This window comes from Nicotiana tabacum, chromosome 21, assembly GCF_000715075.1.
Source record: "Nicotiana tabacum cultivar K326 chromosome 21, ASM71507v2, whole genome shotgun sequence".
Lineage (NCBI taxonomy): Eukaryota > Viridiplantae > Streptophyta > Magnoliopsida > Solanales > Solanaceae > Nicotiana > Nicotiana tabacum.
The window spans coordinates 24,468,779-24,482,966 of NC_134100.1; the positions used below are offsets into that span (position 1 = coordinate 24,468,779).

At 31.2% G+C, this 14,188-nt stretch overlaps 1 protein-coding gene across 1 annotated transcript; it reads right to left on the reverse strand.

Annotated features, from left to right (window-relative positions):
- Positions 1 to 10,921: 10,921 nt before the first annotated feature.
- LOC107805897 (uncharacterized protein At5g65660-like) lies at positions 10,922 to 12,430 on the reverse strand. The gene is made up of 2 exons (XM_016629999.2): positions 12,055 to 12,430; positions 10,922 to 11,339 (listed from the first exon to the last, which is right to left on the reverse strand). Exons 1-2 carry the CDS (start codon positions 12,271 to 12,273, stop codon positions 11,142 to 11,144), a joined length of 417 nt encoding a protein of 138 aa, XP_016485485.1. The 5' UTR covers positions 12,274 to 12,430; the 3' UTR covers positions 10,922 to 11,141.
- Positions 12,431 to 14,188: the final 1,758 nt, after the last annotated feature.

The following is a 14,188-nucleotide window of genomic DNA, read 5'->3' on the forward strand; positions in this document are numbered from 1 at the left end:
CAAAAACTCCCAAAATCGCCAATGGAGGAGTGAAAAGTGGCAAAAATGACTTAGAACCCGTATTAAATGAGGCTCACTACTTCAGCGATTTATGCTTCTGCGGTCCCGCTTCTGCGAGAAATTGGATGCTTCTACGGACCCGGCCAAGCGGGCTGCGACCACTTCTGCGGTCTTGAAGCCGCTTTTGCTGCTGGGGAGCCGCTTCTGCGGTTCTGGGCCTGGCCTACCTTGGCCGCATCTGCGATAGCCGGACCGCAGGTGCAGTTATGACAGAAGCAGATGCTTCAGCACTTCTCAACATTTCCAACTTCACTCGAGCCTCGTTCGATTGACGCTCGGGGCTCCCGGGCCCTGCCCGAACATACAGACAAGTCTGAAATCATGAAACGGACCTACTCGAGCCTTCGGAATGCCCGAAACAACGCTAAATCTAAGAATCACCCCTAAAACCAATTGAATCAAACTTATGAACTTCAAGTTCTTAATTTTCCTCTAACGAGCCGAAACGCCCTTAAACTACTCGGATTGACATCAAATTTTGCGAGCAAGTCTTAAATGTTATATTAGATCTGTACCGGGCTCCGGAACCAACATACAAGCCCGATACCCATGTGATCAATCATTATTTAGTTTCTTTAAATCCTTAGAATTTCAGTTTAACAATTTCTAACAAAAAATTCATTACTCGGCCTAGGAACCTCGGAATTCGATTCCGGGTATATGCCCAGGTCCCATATTTTCCTACAGACCCTTCGGGACCGTCAAAATACGGATCCGAGTCTGTTTGCTCGAAATGTTAACCAAAGTCAAACTTAGCCTTTTAAGAAAATCTTAAGGAATCAAATGAGCATATTTCAACCCAAATTCTTCCAATCCCCGAACCAACCATCCCCGCAGGTCGTAAATTAGTTAAAGCAAGCGCGAAAAGTTTTATTTAGGGGAACAGGGTTCTAAAAAGAAAAATGACCAGTCGGGTCGTTACAAATTAACTGTTTGAATATTTAGTTAGAGATTTATTAATAATGTATCCATTAATTTTAATATTTAATTCAGTAAAATATGCATATCTTTTGAGATTTTAAATTTAAATATTTTTCTTATCTTGTATGTGTAACATTTAAAAAGGAAAAAATAATTTTTGGATATTTTTGTCTATAACAGCCAAAAAATATTTAAATGTCAAATGTTGTTACAGATGTATAACAACCATTCTTTATAAAAGGCAAAAAATATCATAACAAACGAAGTTGTTATAGAGAGGTTCGACTGTAAAAATTTTGGCAATTGATACCGTAAGAAATTTCTAATTAGATTATCTTTATTTATTTTTTTATTTGGTACCTAATACCTATATTTGGGCCTCAACTAATCCAAATAGTGCGGCGTAATATCCATTAAAGGAAAAGCATTTCGTATCGGAATTTTTTTGTTCTCATGGCTCAAACATGAGTTAAAATGGCATGGCATAGCCATTTTTACGGTTGGCTATCCAAAAATATACATCATCGCTAATGTAATCGATTTCTAGCTATTTTAACTTAAAATATATTAGTAAATGACATAATTGCCCTTGAACTTTTTAACATCCTATTTAGTTACTTTTCATATTTTATCGCCCTTCTCTTTCTTTTTACAGCAGTATACGGATTTCGCATTCGTGACAGCACTTTTCTTCGAATCTTGTCTAGGTTAGGTCCAATTTTCTTCAAAATTATATGGGTGATTGTTGTTTTTACAATAATATATTTGAATTTTCATTTTTATTGTTGTTTCATTATGTTTCGGTTTGATTTCCGTGCTGTTAGCGTTTAAATATTTGTGGTATTTTAACTTTTACGATTTTTTCTCTGTTCATTAGTTCGTCTTATTTCTGATAATTTTGTCACTCTGTTATTAGTTTTATGTTGTAATTGTTGTGTAATTTATTTTGATAAGTTGTTCAAATATTTTTCTAGTCTCTGTATATTAGGGTTAATTTTCAAGTATTTTCTTGCTTCAACTGCATTATAGATTTCTCCAGTTCTTGTTAAAACTTGAAATCCAGAACAATGTGCTGGACTTCATATTTAAATCTGGTGTAGTATATTATACGGGAAATATGTCTTCTGAAGGCTTGTTTTCCAGTATTTTATACTGTGTGGGTTTTGATTATTTTTTTTGTTTATCGAGTTTAGTAATAAATTTTGTCCAGTATATTATATTGGAAGTCTGTCCTGTGAATATTTGTCTTCCAGTATGTTATACTGGATGATTATTATAATATAGTTGAGTTTTTTATATTAATTAAATAAAGTCCAGCATATTATACTAGGGGTTATATTTTGTACCATTTTATCCATTATTTTTTTGGAGTTTAATTAAAGATCCCTCCAGTATTATATGCTATAGAGTTTGTATCTTTCACATATGTAATCATAAAATTTTAGCATTTTATTCACAACATTAAGGAAACTTTAAAAATTTAGATGTGTTTCTTCTGGTTTGAGTCACAGATATTTCCAGAATAATCTACTGGAATTTCTAAGTTTTATATATTAAATTAAGAAAAGTTCAGTATTTTATACTGGTGTTTTGTTCTATACCATTTTATTTATAATTTTTTATAGTAGTTTGAATGAAAGATACTTCCAATATAATACATTAGAGATTTATGAGTTTTTCATATTAATTCAGAAAACTCCAGTATATTATACTTATGTTTTATTCTTCTTTTGAATCAAGCACTGTCACACCATTTTATGCTGCAGACTTTATAGTTTTCACATATATAATCATAAAAGTCTATCATTTTATTCAAAAATTATGGGAATCTCAAAAAGTTAGATGTGTTCTTCTTATTTGAATCACAGATATTTCCAGTATAATAAGCTGGAAGAATCTGAGTTTTTGATATTAAATAAGAAAAGTTCAGCATATTATACTGGCATTATCTTTTGTACCATTTTATGCATTATTTTTTTTGGTTTTTAATTAAAGATGTGTCAAGTATTATATGCTGCAGAGTTTGTATCTTTCACATATGTAATTATAAAGCTGGTACTTTAATCACAATATTAGGAAAACCTTAAAAATTTAGATGTGTTTCTTCTGGTTTGAAATACAGATACTTCCAGTATAATCTACTGAAAATTTATGAGTTTTACATATTAAATTAAGAAAAGTGCAGTATTTTATACTGGTGTTTTACTCTATACCATTTTTTTATTTTCTTTTATAGTAGTTTGAATGAAAAATACTTCCAGTATAAAAACATTGGAGTTTTATGAGTTTAACATATTAATTCAAAAAGCTCCAGCATGTTATACTGGCGTTATCTTTTGTACCATTTTATGCATTCTTTTTTCTCGTTTTTAATTAAAGATCCCTCCAGTATTATATGCTGAAGATTTTGTATCTTTCACATATGTAATTATAAAAGTTTAGCATTTTATTCACAACATTAGGGAAACCTTAAAAATTTATATGTGTTTCTCCTGGTTTGAGTCACAGATACTTCCAGTATAATCTACTGGAATTTTCTAAGTTTTACATATTAAATTAAGAAACGTCCAGTAGTTTATACTGGTGTTTTATTCTATACCATTTTTTAATAATTTTTTATAGTAGTTTGAATGAAAGATACTTCCAGTATAATACATTGGAGTTTTATGAGTTTTACATATTAATTCAAAAAGCTCCAGCGTATTATACTTATGTTTTGTTCTGGTTTTGTATCAAGCATTGTAACACCATTTTATGAGATAGTTCTAGTATAATAAGCTGGAAGTTTCTCAGTTTAGATATAAATTGAGAAAAGTCCAGCATATTATTCTGGCATTTTGTTCTGCACGATTTTATATTATTTTTTGTGGTATTGAATTAAAGATATCTCCAGTACTATAGATGTCTAATCACATATACTTCCAATATAATCTATGCATAATTTAGATATTCCAGTATACCTCTAATACTATATGCTGGAGACTGTGTAGTTTTTCATATAAAATTTATAATAAAGTCAGAACAATGCAGATTTTATTAATTACGATATGAATTACAAACAAGAAGATATATAATACAATTAAGCACAAATTAACGCATTGAGAAAAGATTAACACTGATTAAAGCATTAAGATTAAACCAGAAAATTCAAAGAATCAGAAGAATAATTGAGAGCTTACTTTACTCAATTATTTTATTGATTCTTTGAATTTTCTGGTTTGAATTACAAATGAGAAGAACCTTAGAGTATCACATTGAAGTCTGTGATCGTAAAAGAAATTCAAACCAGAGAAATCCAAATAATCAGAAAAATAATTGAGAGAGCTTACTTCAATTTGTAGATTAACGCCGCAAGATTCTGCTATAACAGAATATGAGGTCAAGTCGCGTAAATTTTATAAAGAGAGTAGGGGTATTTTAGTCAACAAATTGTTAGCATGCCAACTTAGTGGCTAAATATAGTTGACCTTTGATTATGTGGCTAAATTTGATTGACCAGGCCTAAAACTGGCCATTTGTAAATTTTTCACCAAACATGAGACATTTAAGAATTACGGATAAAGGAATCTTATTTATATCACCAGTATAAACACGGAGAAATTCAAAAATAGCCAGATTTACAAGTGGTCATTCAAAAATAACCACAGTTTCAAAAGTAATCGAGATTTAGCCACTTTTTATGTAAAGATAAATCTGAACGAAAACACTATTTAAAATCCGGGAAAATACTCCAGCATAATATACTGGAGTTTGGAGCACCGGTGCTCCAGTCTTCAGTATAATATACTGGAGTTTCAGTATAATATACCAGTCCAACATAATATACTGGAGTTTGGAGCATCAGTGCTCCAGTCTCCAGTATATTATACTGGAGCCAGCAAAGTATACCGGTCCAGCATAATATGCTGGAAGTTCATACACAGGAGCACCGAACTCCAGTATATTATGCTTGACCGGTCTCTGTTGCAGCAAAATAGTGGTTATTTTTCATTGACTTGATAAACGCTGGCTATTTTTGAATGACCAGTCCGAAAACTGGCTAGAGCGTGCTATTTTAACTACAACCCTTGGTGGTTAATCAGATTATCCAATCATGTTCTTAATCTCTAGGTGTAGTTCTGCTCAAATAAATGTTTTTGCAAAGTTTAAATTCGATGCAATAACTGTATAGAAAATATTTATACAATCACATTATTATTATAAAGTAATTATATGTAAATCTTTACAATAAATAATGCTACTTGTTAACCTGATAATATTGATAAATAAACTGTTTTCACATGTTAAACTAGTTTAATCGTTTGAAAGAAGATTTAAGCTACCAATATATATAACTTTTAGGGGTCGTTTGATATAAGGTATAAGAAGATATAGTGCTAGTATAAAAAATTAATATCATCTTAATATTTTGTTTGGTTAGCAAATTTGGTATAAGTTATCCCGGGATTAAAATTAATATTGGGATAACTTATACCTTGTAAAGGGTGGGGTTATTAGTGCTGGAATAACTTATATCTTTTCCTTAGAAATTATGCAATTGTTATTTTTAATACAACATATCAAACGATGGATAAAAAATAATACCAGCATAACTAATTCCAGCATAGCTAATCCTAGCATAACTTATCCCGTGTAAGCCGTATTCAAACCTAACGACCCCTTAATGTTTTTTTCCAAAGGCTTCAGTCTTTCAAAAAATGCACTATCATTAAATCAAAAAAAAATAATTTGAATTTGGACCATGAAAGAGTACTAATGCTTTGCATTGGTTGTGTTTATTAAAATTTTATTAATATATTGATATATATTGGAAGTGTGTAGAGTGGACTGGTCGAATGAAAGCTGGGATTGTGACTTCTGAAAGGATCATTTCTGTTATTTGTCAATTTAGGATATGCTATACTTTTCTTAAAAATAAAAAAAAAAAAAAAAAACTTGAATTTTTTTTCAAAAATGTGTTTGTCTATGAAATTTTGCAAGTTTTTGAAAAAAAAATTAAAATGAGATTTTCTAAAATCAAAAAGTGGTTTTGATTACTTTTTCAAATTTTTTTCTCCGCTCGCAAAACTGCAATATTTTTTCAAGTGAAATGCATTTCCAAACATAATTTCAAATTTCAAATATCATTTTTTACTTAACTCTAAATACTACCTTTTTTTTTCAAAAATTACAATTTTTATGTCCAAACACCTACTTAATCTGCTCTAAGAAGATTAAACTACGGCTTGTAAGTTTTAACTGATTTTCTTCCAAAGTTTGCTGCGCTTACCTCGTGTCTGAAGTGAGCTTGGAATTTAATAGTAAGGTTTTTCATTTTGCTTTGGTAGGAATTGAAGTATTTCACATAAAACAGAGAATTAGACTTCACTTAAAATTGGAAGGCCGGCAACAACCAAGTGAAACAGAAAATATATACTCCACTTCATTTTGTATGCTGATATCGATACAAAATCCCTATTGGGTGTGCGAAAAAAAGTTTGATATCGATAGCTGAAAAGATAGGAAGTATATATAAAGAAAGAAATTCAAAAATAGTTAGATTTATAACTGGTAATTAAAAAATAGCAACAATTTTAAAAGTAATTAAAATTTAGCCACTTTCATGTAAAGATAAAATCTGAACAAAGATACTGTTAAAAATTCAAAAATATTCTAGCATAATATGCTGGAGTTCGAATTTTAACATATGAGTTTCCAGCATAATATGCTGAAGTTCCATCATAATATGCTGGAAGTTTATATGTAGGAGCCCCATAATCCTGCATATTATGCTGGAACTTTACATGCAGGAGCTCCATAATCCTGTATATTATACTGAAACTTTTTGTGTTTCAGCAAAATAGTATCTATTTTTCAATGACTTTGCAAATGCTGGCTATTTTTGGATTACAAGTCCGAAAAATGACTAACCCGGCCGTGCTATTTTGACATACATATAAGGTGTATGAATCTCCTAACGGTGTAAGGCCTTTTAAGAAAAATCGAGTAAGCTTGGACCAAAGCGGACAACCATGTTAAGAATATCATTGTGGCGTTTTAGCCCAACCGTTCCAACAAAAAAAGATCTTTGGTACATACTAAAATTAGTACCCTAGAATTTGTGATATAAAATATGACATTATATTTTTATGACTATAATAGCATGCTATTAGGGGTAAAGTAAAAGGTTTTAAAAAATATTATTTTTTAAATAACATTATAAAAAAGACAGAGTGATATATAAATAAAATAGGTGAAAATTATTGATATTTGTTGCTCCCAAACGCACACGTAAGTATACGTGGTCGACAAGTAATATAAGATTGTAAGTCCAGATATTGTACCCATGGGGACTTGTGATTAACTATCAACTAAATTAAACGAAACAATTAATCTATTCAAGCTCTTGAATCCTAACGTATGAATATTTAACAAAAAATAATTTATACTAACAAATTAAGAGATTAAAGAAAACAACGACAAACTAAAAGATGAATTCAATGTGAGTGAATATTTTAGAGCTATGGGTAACTAACAATCCCGTTGAGTTTTTTACCTAAATTGTCTAATTAATTTATCTAGTTTATTGATTGATGGGGTTAATATTGCTCGTAGTCTTATCCCGAAGTACAACTCGCCTATTCAAGCTAACCTAACGCCTATATTTCTATGGAATTAGGAGTAACAAGAACGCATTTATAATTCCTGTATAATAATCAAGCAAGGCGATTAGGTATATTCCAATCCTAACCGCAAATCCCCCCCCCCCAAAGTTAAGATCTTGCTCTACTCAATCTTATATGCAATCTAGAATTCCCTCTCCCGAGTTCAATCCTAGATTTGTAGATAGTACTCAATTGGTGGTCAAACAATCAAGTAATTAAGCGCAAGATTGAATAAATAAACCAATATGATAAAATAATAAGAACAATTCAAGCTTCAAACTATAACGTTCATGCAGCACCCAAAACTCTAGAACTAATAAATTATGAAACTAAAAGAAGAGAAGAGAAGAAAAACTAGTTAGAAGCCTCCTCCCAGTATGGTGTGTGTTCTCTCACGTGAATTCTCCTTCAAAATATGTTAGACCTCTCCAAAGTGGCGTATTCCCCTTCAAAAATATGTTTAGTCTTGCTTTTATATGTGTTGGGTAGGTCTAGAGCCGAAATAACCTTGTCCCGGGCAAAGTTGGACAAATTTCTCGTCACCAGCACCCAGCCCAGCGCTAGGCGCTGTAAAATTGGGCATTCTGTCTGGGGTGCCACAGGTAGCGCTAGGCGCTGGCTGTGGCGCTGAAAATGCCATTTTTGTTTTTTTCATCCGTTTTGGCTCTAATCTCGCACTTTTCGCCCCTAATTGCTCCCAGATCATTCTTACACATAAAAAAACCTCAAATTAATATAAATCAACACATTTTACATCCTAAATCCACGAAATAAAAGTAAAACATGAGGCGATATACATATAAATATATATATTTTAAGCTAAACATCTAACACTTCTAATTTTGCTTTGAAAATCAAACTCCTTCCTTAATTATGTACCATAAATACCCCCCCCCCCCCTCCCCTCCAAGTAAGCTGCATTGAGCAATAAAGCATAGCCTAACCCCAAAAGGAAAAGAGAATCAAATAACCAAAAGGATTAACTTCAAATCTTCTTGGTTCTGATTCTTAATAATACAACCAAAACTTTTGAATTGTCAGAGAAACAGAACAAATTAATATTTTTATTTTTCTTCTTTTCGGGAAACACGTTTAGGAATTCCATTATAGCAATTGTTTAATCAATACATACAAATTGGTATTGTCATATCGAAGGATCATTGCTTCTTCTGCATTCATTTATTTGGAATCTACTATTTTCTTCTTCTTATTTTTTCAAACTTCATGTTCAGTTAAATACCATGATAGAAAATACTAATAAGAATGAATATTTAATAAAAACTTAAAATTTTCTTTCCATTTTTCGCGAAAAAGAGTTTGATAAATTGAAGTAAACTGCATTGCGCAATAAAGCAAAGCCTGATCCAATGGTGGAGCCACCTTATAGCAGACACCCCTTCACGAAAAAAATGCACTATGTAAGCGGATATAAAAAAAATACATGCATATACACTATATGTTGACTCCATCTAATTTTTTACTGTATGTTTACTTTTATATATTTTAACACTCTTTAATGAAAATTCTAGCTCCGCCCTTGAGTCCTGACCCCAAAAAGGGAAACAAAAATCAAAGAACGAAAACGATAAATTTCAACTCTTCTAATTGTTATGATCATTCTTATTCTTGGTTCGGATTTTGCAATAATACAAAATACCATTATCATTCATATTCTTGGTTCGGATTTGCAATAATAAAATACCATTATCATTCTTATTCTTGGTTCTCATTTGCAATAATACAAGCATTACCATTCTTATTCTTGGTTCTGATTTGCAATAATACAAGTATATACAACCAAAAAAATTCGAATTGTCTGAGAAGCAGAACAAGTTCTTTTGTTTTTTTCTTTTCGGAAAATGTTTTGTGCTTAGGAATTCCATTATATCAATTGCTTAATCAATATATACAAAACCATAGTGTTTCCTGGCTTCATTTATTATTATTTCTGATTTGTTTCAAAAAGAATATCATTGTTTATATATTTAGTAACTTTTAAATTTTAAACTTTACATTTCATTCTTAATAATATTCTCCTTGGATGGTTGTTAGCCATTGTATTGTTATCCCAAAATAATGTTTGTTTTGATTGTTTATTTAAAATTGATTGTATTGTATTTTTAAATCCGTTGTTCCGAAACATTGAAAAGTCCTACTTTATGAAACAACGGATTTGATGTGGTGGGATTGTTTCCTATTTTTCTTTCTAATTATGTCCTTATTTATTACTCCATAATTATATTTTACCCTTTATTTTTTATTTTTTTAACTCTAAATCTCCAACATATGTCTTGCCTTCGTCCATCTTCCAGAATGCCTTTATTTTCATTCAGATATCCAAATCTCCGTTTATTTCTTTATTTTCAAGCTACATAATTGGCGATAAATTAGTAAAAGAGGGTTTCTTAAATTATTTTATGTTTAATTCTTGATAAATTTAATATTTAATCGAGGGTATTTTAGTAACTTATCAGTGACAGTACAGTACGATACCGTCAAATCAAACAACAAAAATATTATTTAACAACAACAAACGATACAATCTATCCAAACGTTATATCCATAAAATGATACAGTACAATACAACAATATAGTACAATATAATATATTATAAAACAATACGTAAAAATGATCCAAATAAGTTGTATAGAAATGATATGACATGTATAAAATTACAAGATTCAAGCTTGTTTTTACACCTTTTAATTAAAATCACAAAATACAAAATTCTTCATTAAGACACATTAAATGAAATAGAGCTATTTACCATGCTTTAACGTCCAAGAAAATGAGGATTTACTTTTATCCACAAATATGTAAATGATGTGAGAGCAGTCTATCTCGTGTTAATTTGAGAAAAGTGCCATTTATAGCGAGGGAATGAATAGTGCAATAAAGTCAAGTCAAAAGAAATTGAGGTTGATAAGACTAAGGTGAACGTTATCTCAAGACTTCTTCTTCCCACACCAAGGTAAAGGCGATAAAAAGCTTTTTAGATCTTTTGAGTGAAATTATAGTGTAAAAGTTAGTTCATAAGGTCATTAGTTTACAAAAATTAAATTAAGAAAATATATCTTAATTAGTTAATCATGAATAAGTGATAAAGTATACGGAAAATTTTTTGGGTTTCCCACACGGCGTCTGATATTTGCATTGGGACCCGACTAAATCCAAATTTAGCGCTGAAAAGTCTCACATTGAAGGGTAAAACGTTTCCTAATAAAGACAACTTCTTATCGAGGGCTCGAGCCCTGAACTCTCTGGTTAAAGAACAAGGAATATTTACCCCTCCACCATGTAAAATTAAAATTTCCATTAATTTGCGTTAAAAAAAATCCCCATAGTAACACTTCCATTAATTGCGTAGAGTTGATCAATCATAATCATGTTGTTGGAGAGTAAATAAGTAAAAGTGAATTGTTTAAATTTCATACTATTTACAAGTAAAAATATTGGGAATTTGATTAAACTAAAACTCCACCAAGTGGTCTAGTCCTCAATTAAAAGCTTTTTTCACTAGTAGAAAGGTACTTCCGCCACCGTTCGAGGCGGCTTAGGCGGCGAAGGCAACGGCGGCGGCAATTTCGGCAACTCTTCGACAACCTTTTCCGGTCTTGGAAATTGACATGGACATGGAAATGCTATGAATTTTGGTACTTCATCTCCTGGCATTAATACTGCTGGCAAAATTGTGCTTTGCCTTTGCTTCCAATTCTGAACAAAAACAGAGCAAGAAACAACACTTAGAAAAATAAACGAAAGGCCGATAATTAATTAGGTTACATTAGCACATTCCAACATAAAAGCAGTAAAGGCACATGCATCATAATTGTGAGTTCCAACTTTAAATATTTGAGGTAAATCATACTTCAAAAAAAAAAAGATTTACCTTATATATATTCATAATGTAAAAATTATATTATCACTAAATTTTAACTTATAGTCATGAGTTTGAGCGTGGAAGCAACCAATAACGCTTGTATTAGGGTATACTGTCTACATCACATCCTTTGAATATGGCTCATTCCCGGATCCTGCGTAAATACAGAATTCTTTGTGCAGCGAACTGCCCTCACTAAATTTTAACTTATCATAACGAATAACTTATTGTATTTTTCAGCTTACTAATCACACTTATTTAATTGTTCATGTTCAATAGGTAGATGAAGAATAAAGTTAACAACATTTTATATACTATACGGTAAATCTTTATTAAGACAGTTGAAACACGCTCACACAATTAGAAAAACTTACCATTAGTCATAAGTTCTTGATTAATCCCTAGAATTTCCTAATTACTAGCGATTTTATAGTTTGAAATCTTTTTTAACTGTCACTGAATTTTTATTTTTACCTCCTTTTAAAATCTTGAATTTGCCTCTCCGTGGTATCTAGCTAGATATATTGCAGAAGAAAATTAAAAACTTACCAAGTTGTTTTGCTTAGATTTCAAAGAAGCAGGATCAAGGCCAGCTTCAAGGTCAGAGAAAGAGCGGCGGAGAGAGCGGAGCTTGTCCCAATGGTAACAGCAAGAAAATATGCCACTTAAGCTAAATATGAGAATCAACAAAACCGCAGTGCCCAAAGGGAAGCCTAAGGACGGCCTAGACGCGTCCACATGTTGCGGTACATAATTCTGGTTCTCCATTTTTACTTTGACGCCGGCAACAACAACAACAATAACTATGTCTTGACTCGAGTACTTCTTCTCGCATCCAATGCAAAGGAAAAATTAATTGGCAAGAAATAAAAGTTTTAAAAGAAATACTGAAAGAAGTGATGGGTTTAAGAGGAAAATTGGAAGTGAATTTGGGAAGAGTGTGGAATGGTGAATTTATAAACAAAGGATATGGCTTAAAGGTGAGTACGTGTAAAGAGGTACAACTTACTATCCGGGTTATACGTACGGAAGAAAAATAGAAATATGGGGCCAATTTAGTTTTGGAGCCGAGCGGCGAGCGCGATGCGTCGGCACTGGCCCATAAGGGGTCAGTTGTCGACTACTATTTTCTTTTGCTGGTGGAGCATGGTGTGCAAGTGTGCAAACTTCATGCCTTTTGTGTAACTTTGTTAGGTCATGAACTTGACGTTTCCGGGTAGAGGTTAAGGTAATGTTTGGTCATACATTCCCAAATTTGTTTTGAAAAATTTGATTTGGATGAAGTTTGATTTGAAGATGAAAATGTGTTTGGACATAAGTTTTCAAAACATATTTTACTTTTTTTAAAAAAGAAAAACATAAAACAAGACTTATAACTACAAGTTCAAAAAACTATCACAAAAGTTTGGGGCAATGTTTAAAAAATATAATAGTGATATTTTGGGCAAAAACCAACTCTTGAGCTGTTTTTGAATTTGGATTTTGGGAATTTACCAAAATGTAGATAAAATTTATGAACAAATATGTATTTGCAACAAAAAAACCAAATATATTTTGGCAATCTATGGCCAAATGGGTCCTAAAAATTATCAATTCATTGTGCAAAAACATTATGTTCTATCTATCTAAGTTTTAATGGACAAAATTATCCGATATTTATGTTACCGATAAAATAGTCGAGGTTAGGGGTGTTCACGGTTCGGTTTGGTCGGTTTTTGATTAAAACCAAAACCAAACCAATTTAATCGGTTTTTAAAATTTTAAAACCAAAACCAAATCAAATTAAATACAAACCATCGGTTTAATTGTTGTTAGTTTGGTTCGGTTTGGTTCGGTTTTTCGGTTCTTAGTAAGCTAATGATAAATCAATAATAGTAAAACAACGCTAGACAACAATCTGAAAATAATTTGCTAAATTTATGTTTTTTTATATATTTCTTTCAAAATTGAAAATTTATTTACCAGTTTATATGAAAAGAATGAACAAAAAACAAACTAAAAGTTTGCTTTTCCAAGCTTTAGCCATTGTTGTCTTGCAATTTGAATTTGCTTTCTTTACTCTTGTGGTGGTTTTTTAACTCTTCTGTTAGGCAAAATTATGTGCGGAGGGTTAGAGAAATAGAGTCTCTTAATGAAAAGAAAATTGGTCGAGTCCTATTATTTTGCGCTTAGGCAATCTTTTAAGATATAAAAGGATAAACTAAAATTCAAAATAACAATTAAAATGCATAAAATATTTAAAATTATTTACAAAAAGATATTATATTCTATATAAATAATTATTAAATTTTGTTTTGGTTCGGTTCATTTTTCGGTTTTCTAAAATAGAACCAAAACCAAATCAAATATTATCGATTATTAAAATTTAAAACCAAAACCAATCCAAATCAAGAAAAATATCGATTTACTTAATCGGTTTGGTTCGATTTTCGATTTGGATCGATTTTCCATCAAACCGTGAACACCGCTAGTAGAGATACACGCAAGTCGAATCAGATTTACCACGTCCGTAAGATAATATTTTTGGATACAAAGTTCAAAAGTTCAGTATGATTAACAAGGGGATATGTGCAACACACCTAAGTAGTGACTAGTTTTAAATAAATGCTACACTATGTATGATTTAGTAATTGAAAAAACGTAATGAGTAATATATTAGAAGTATTTAAGTTACACTGGACAT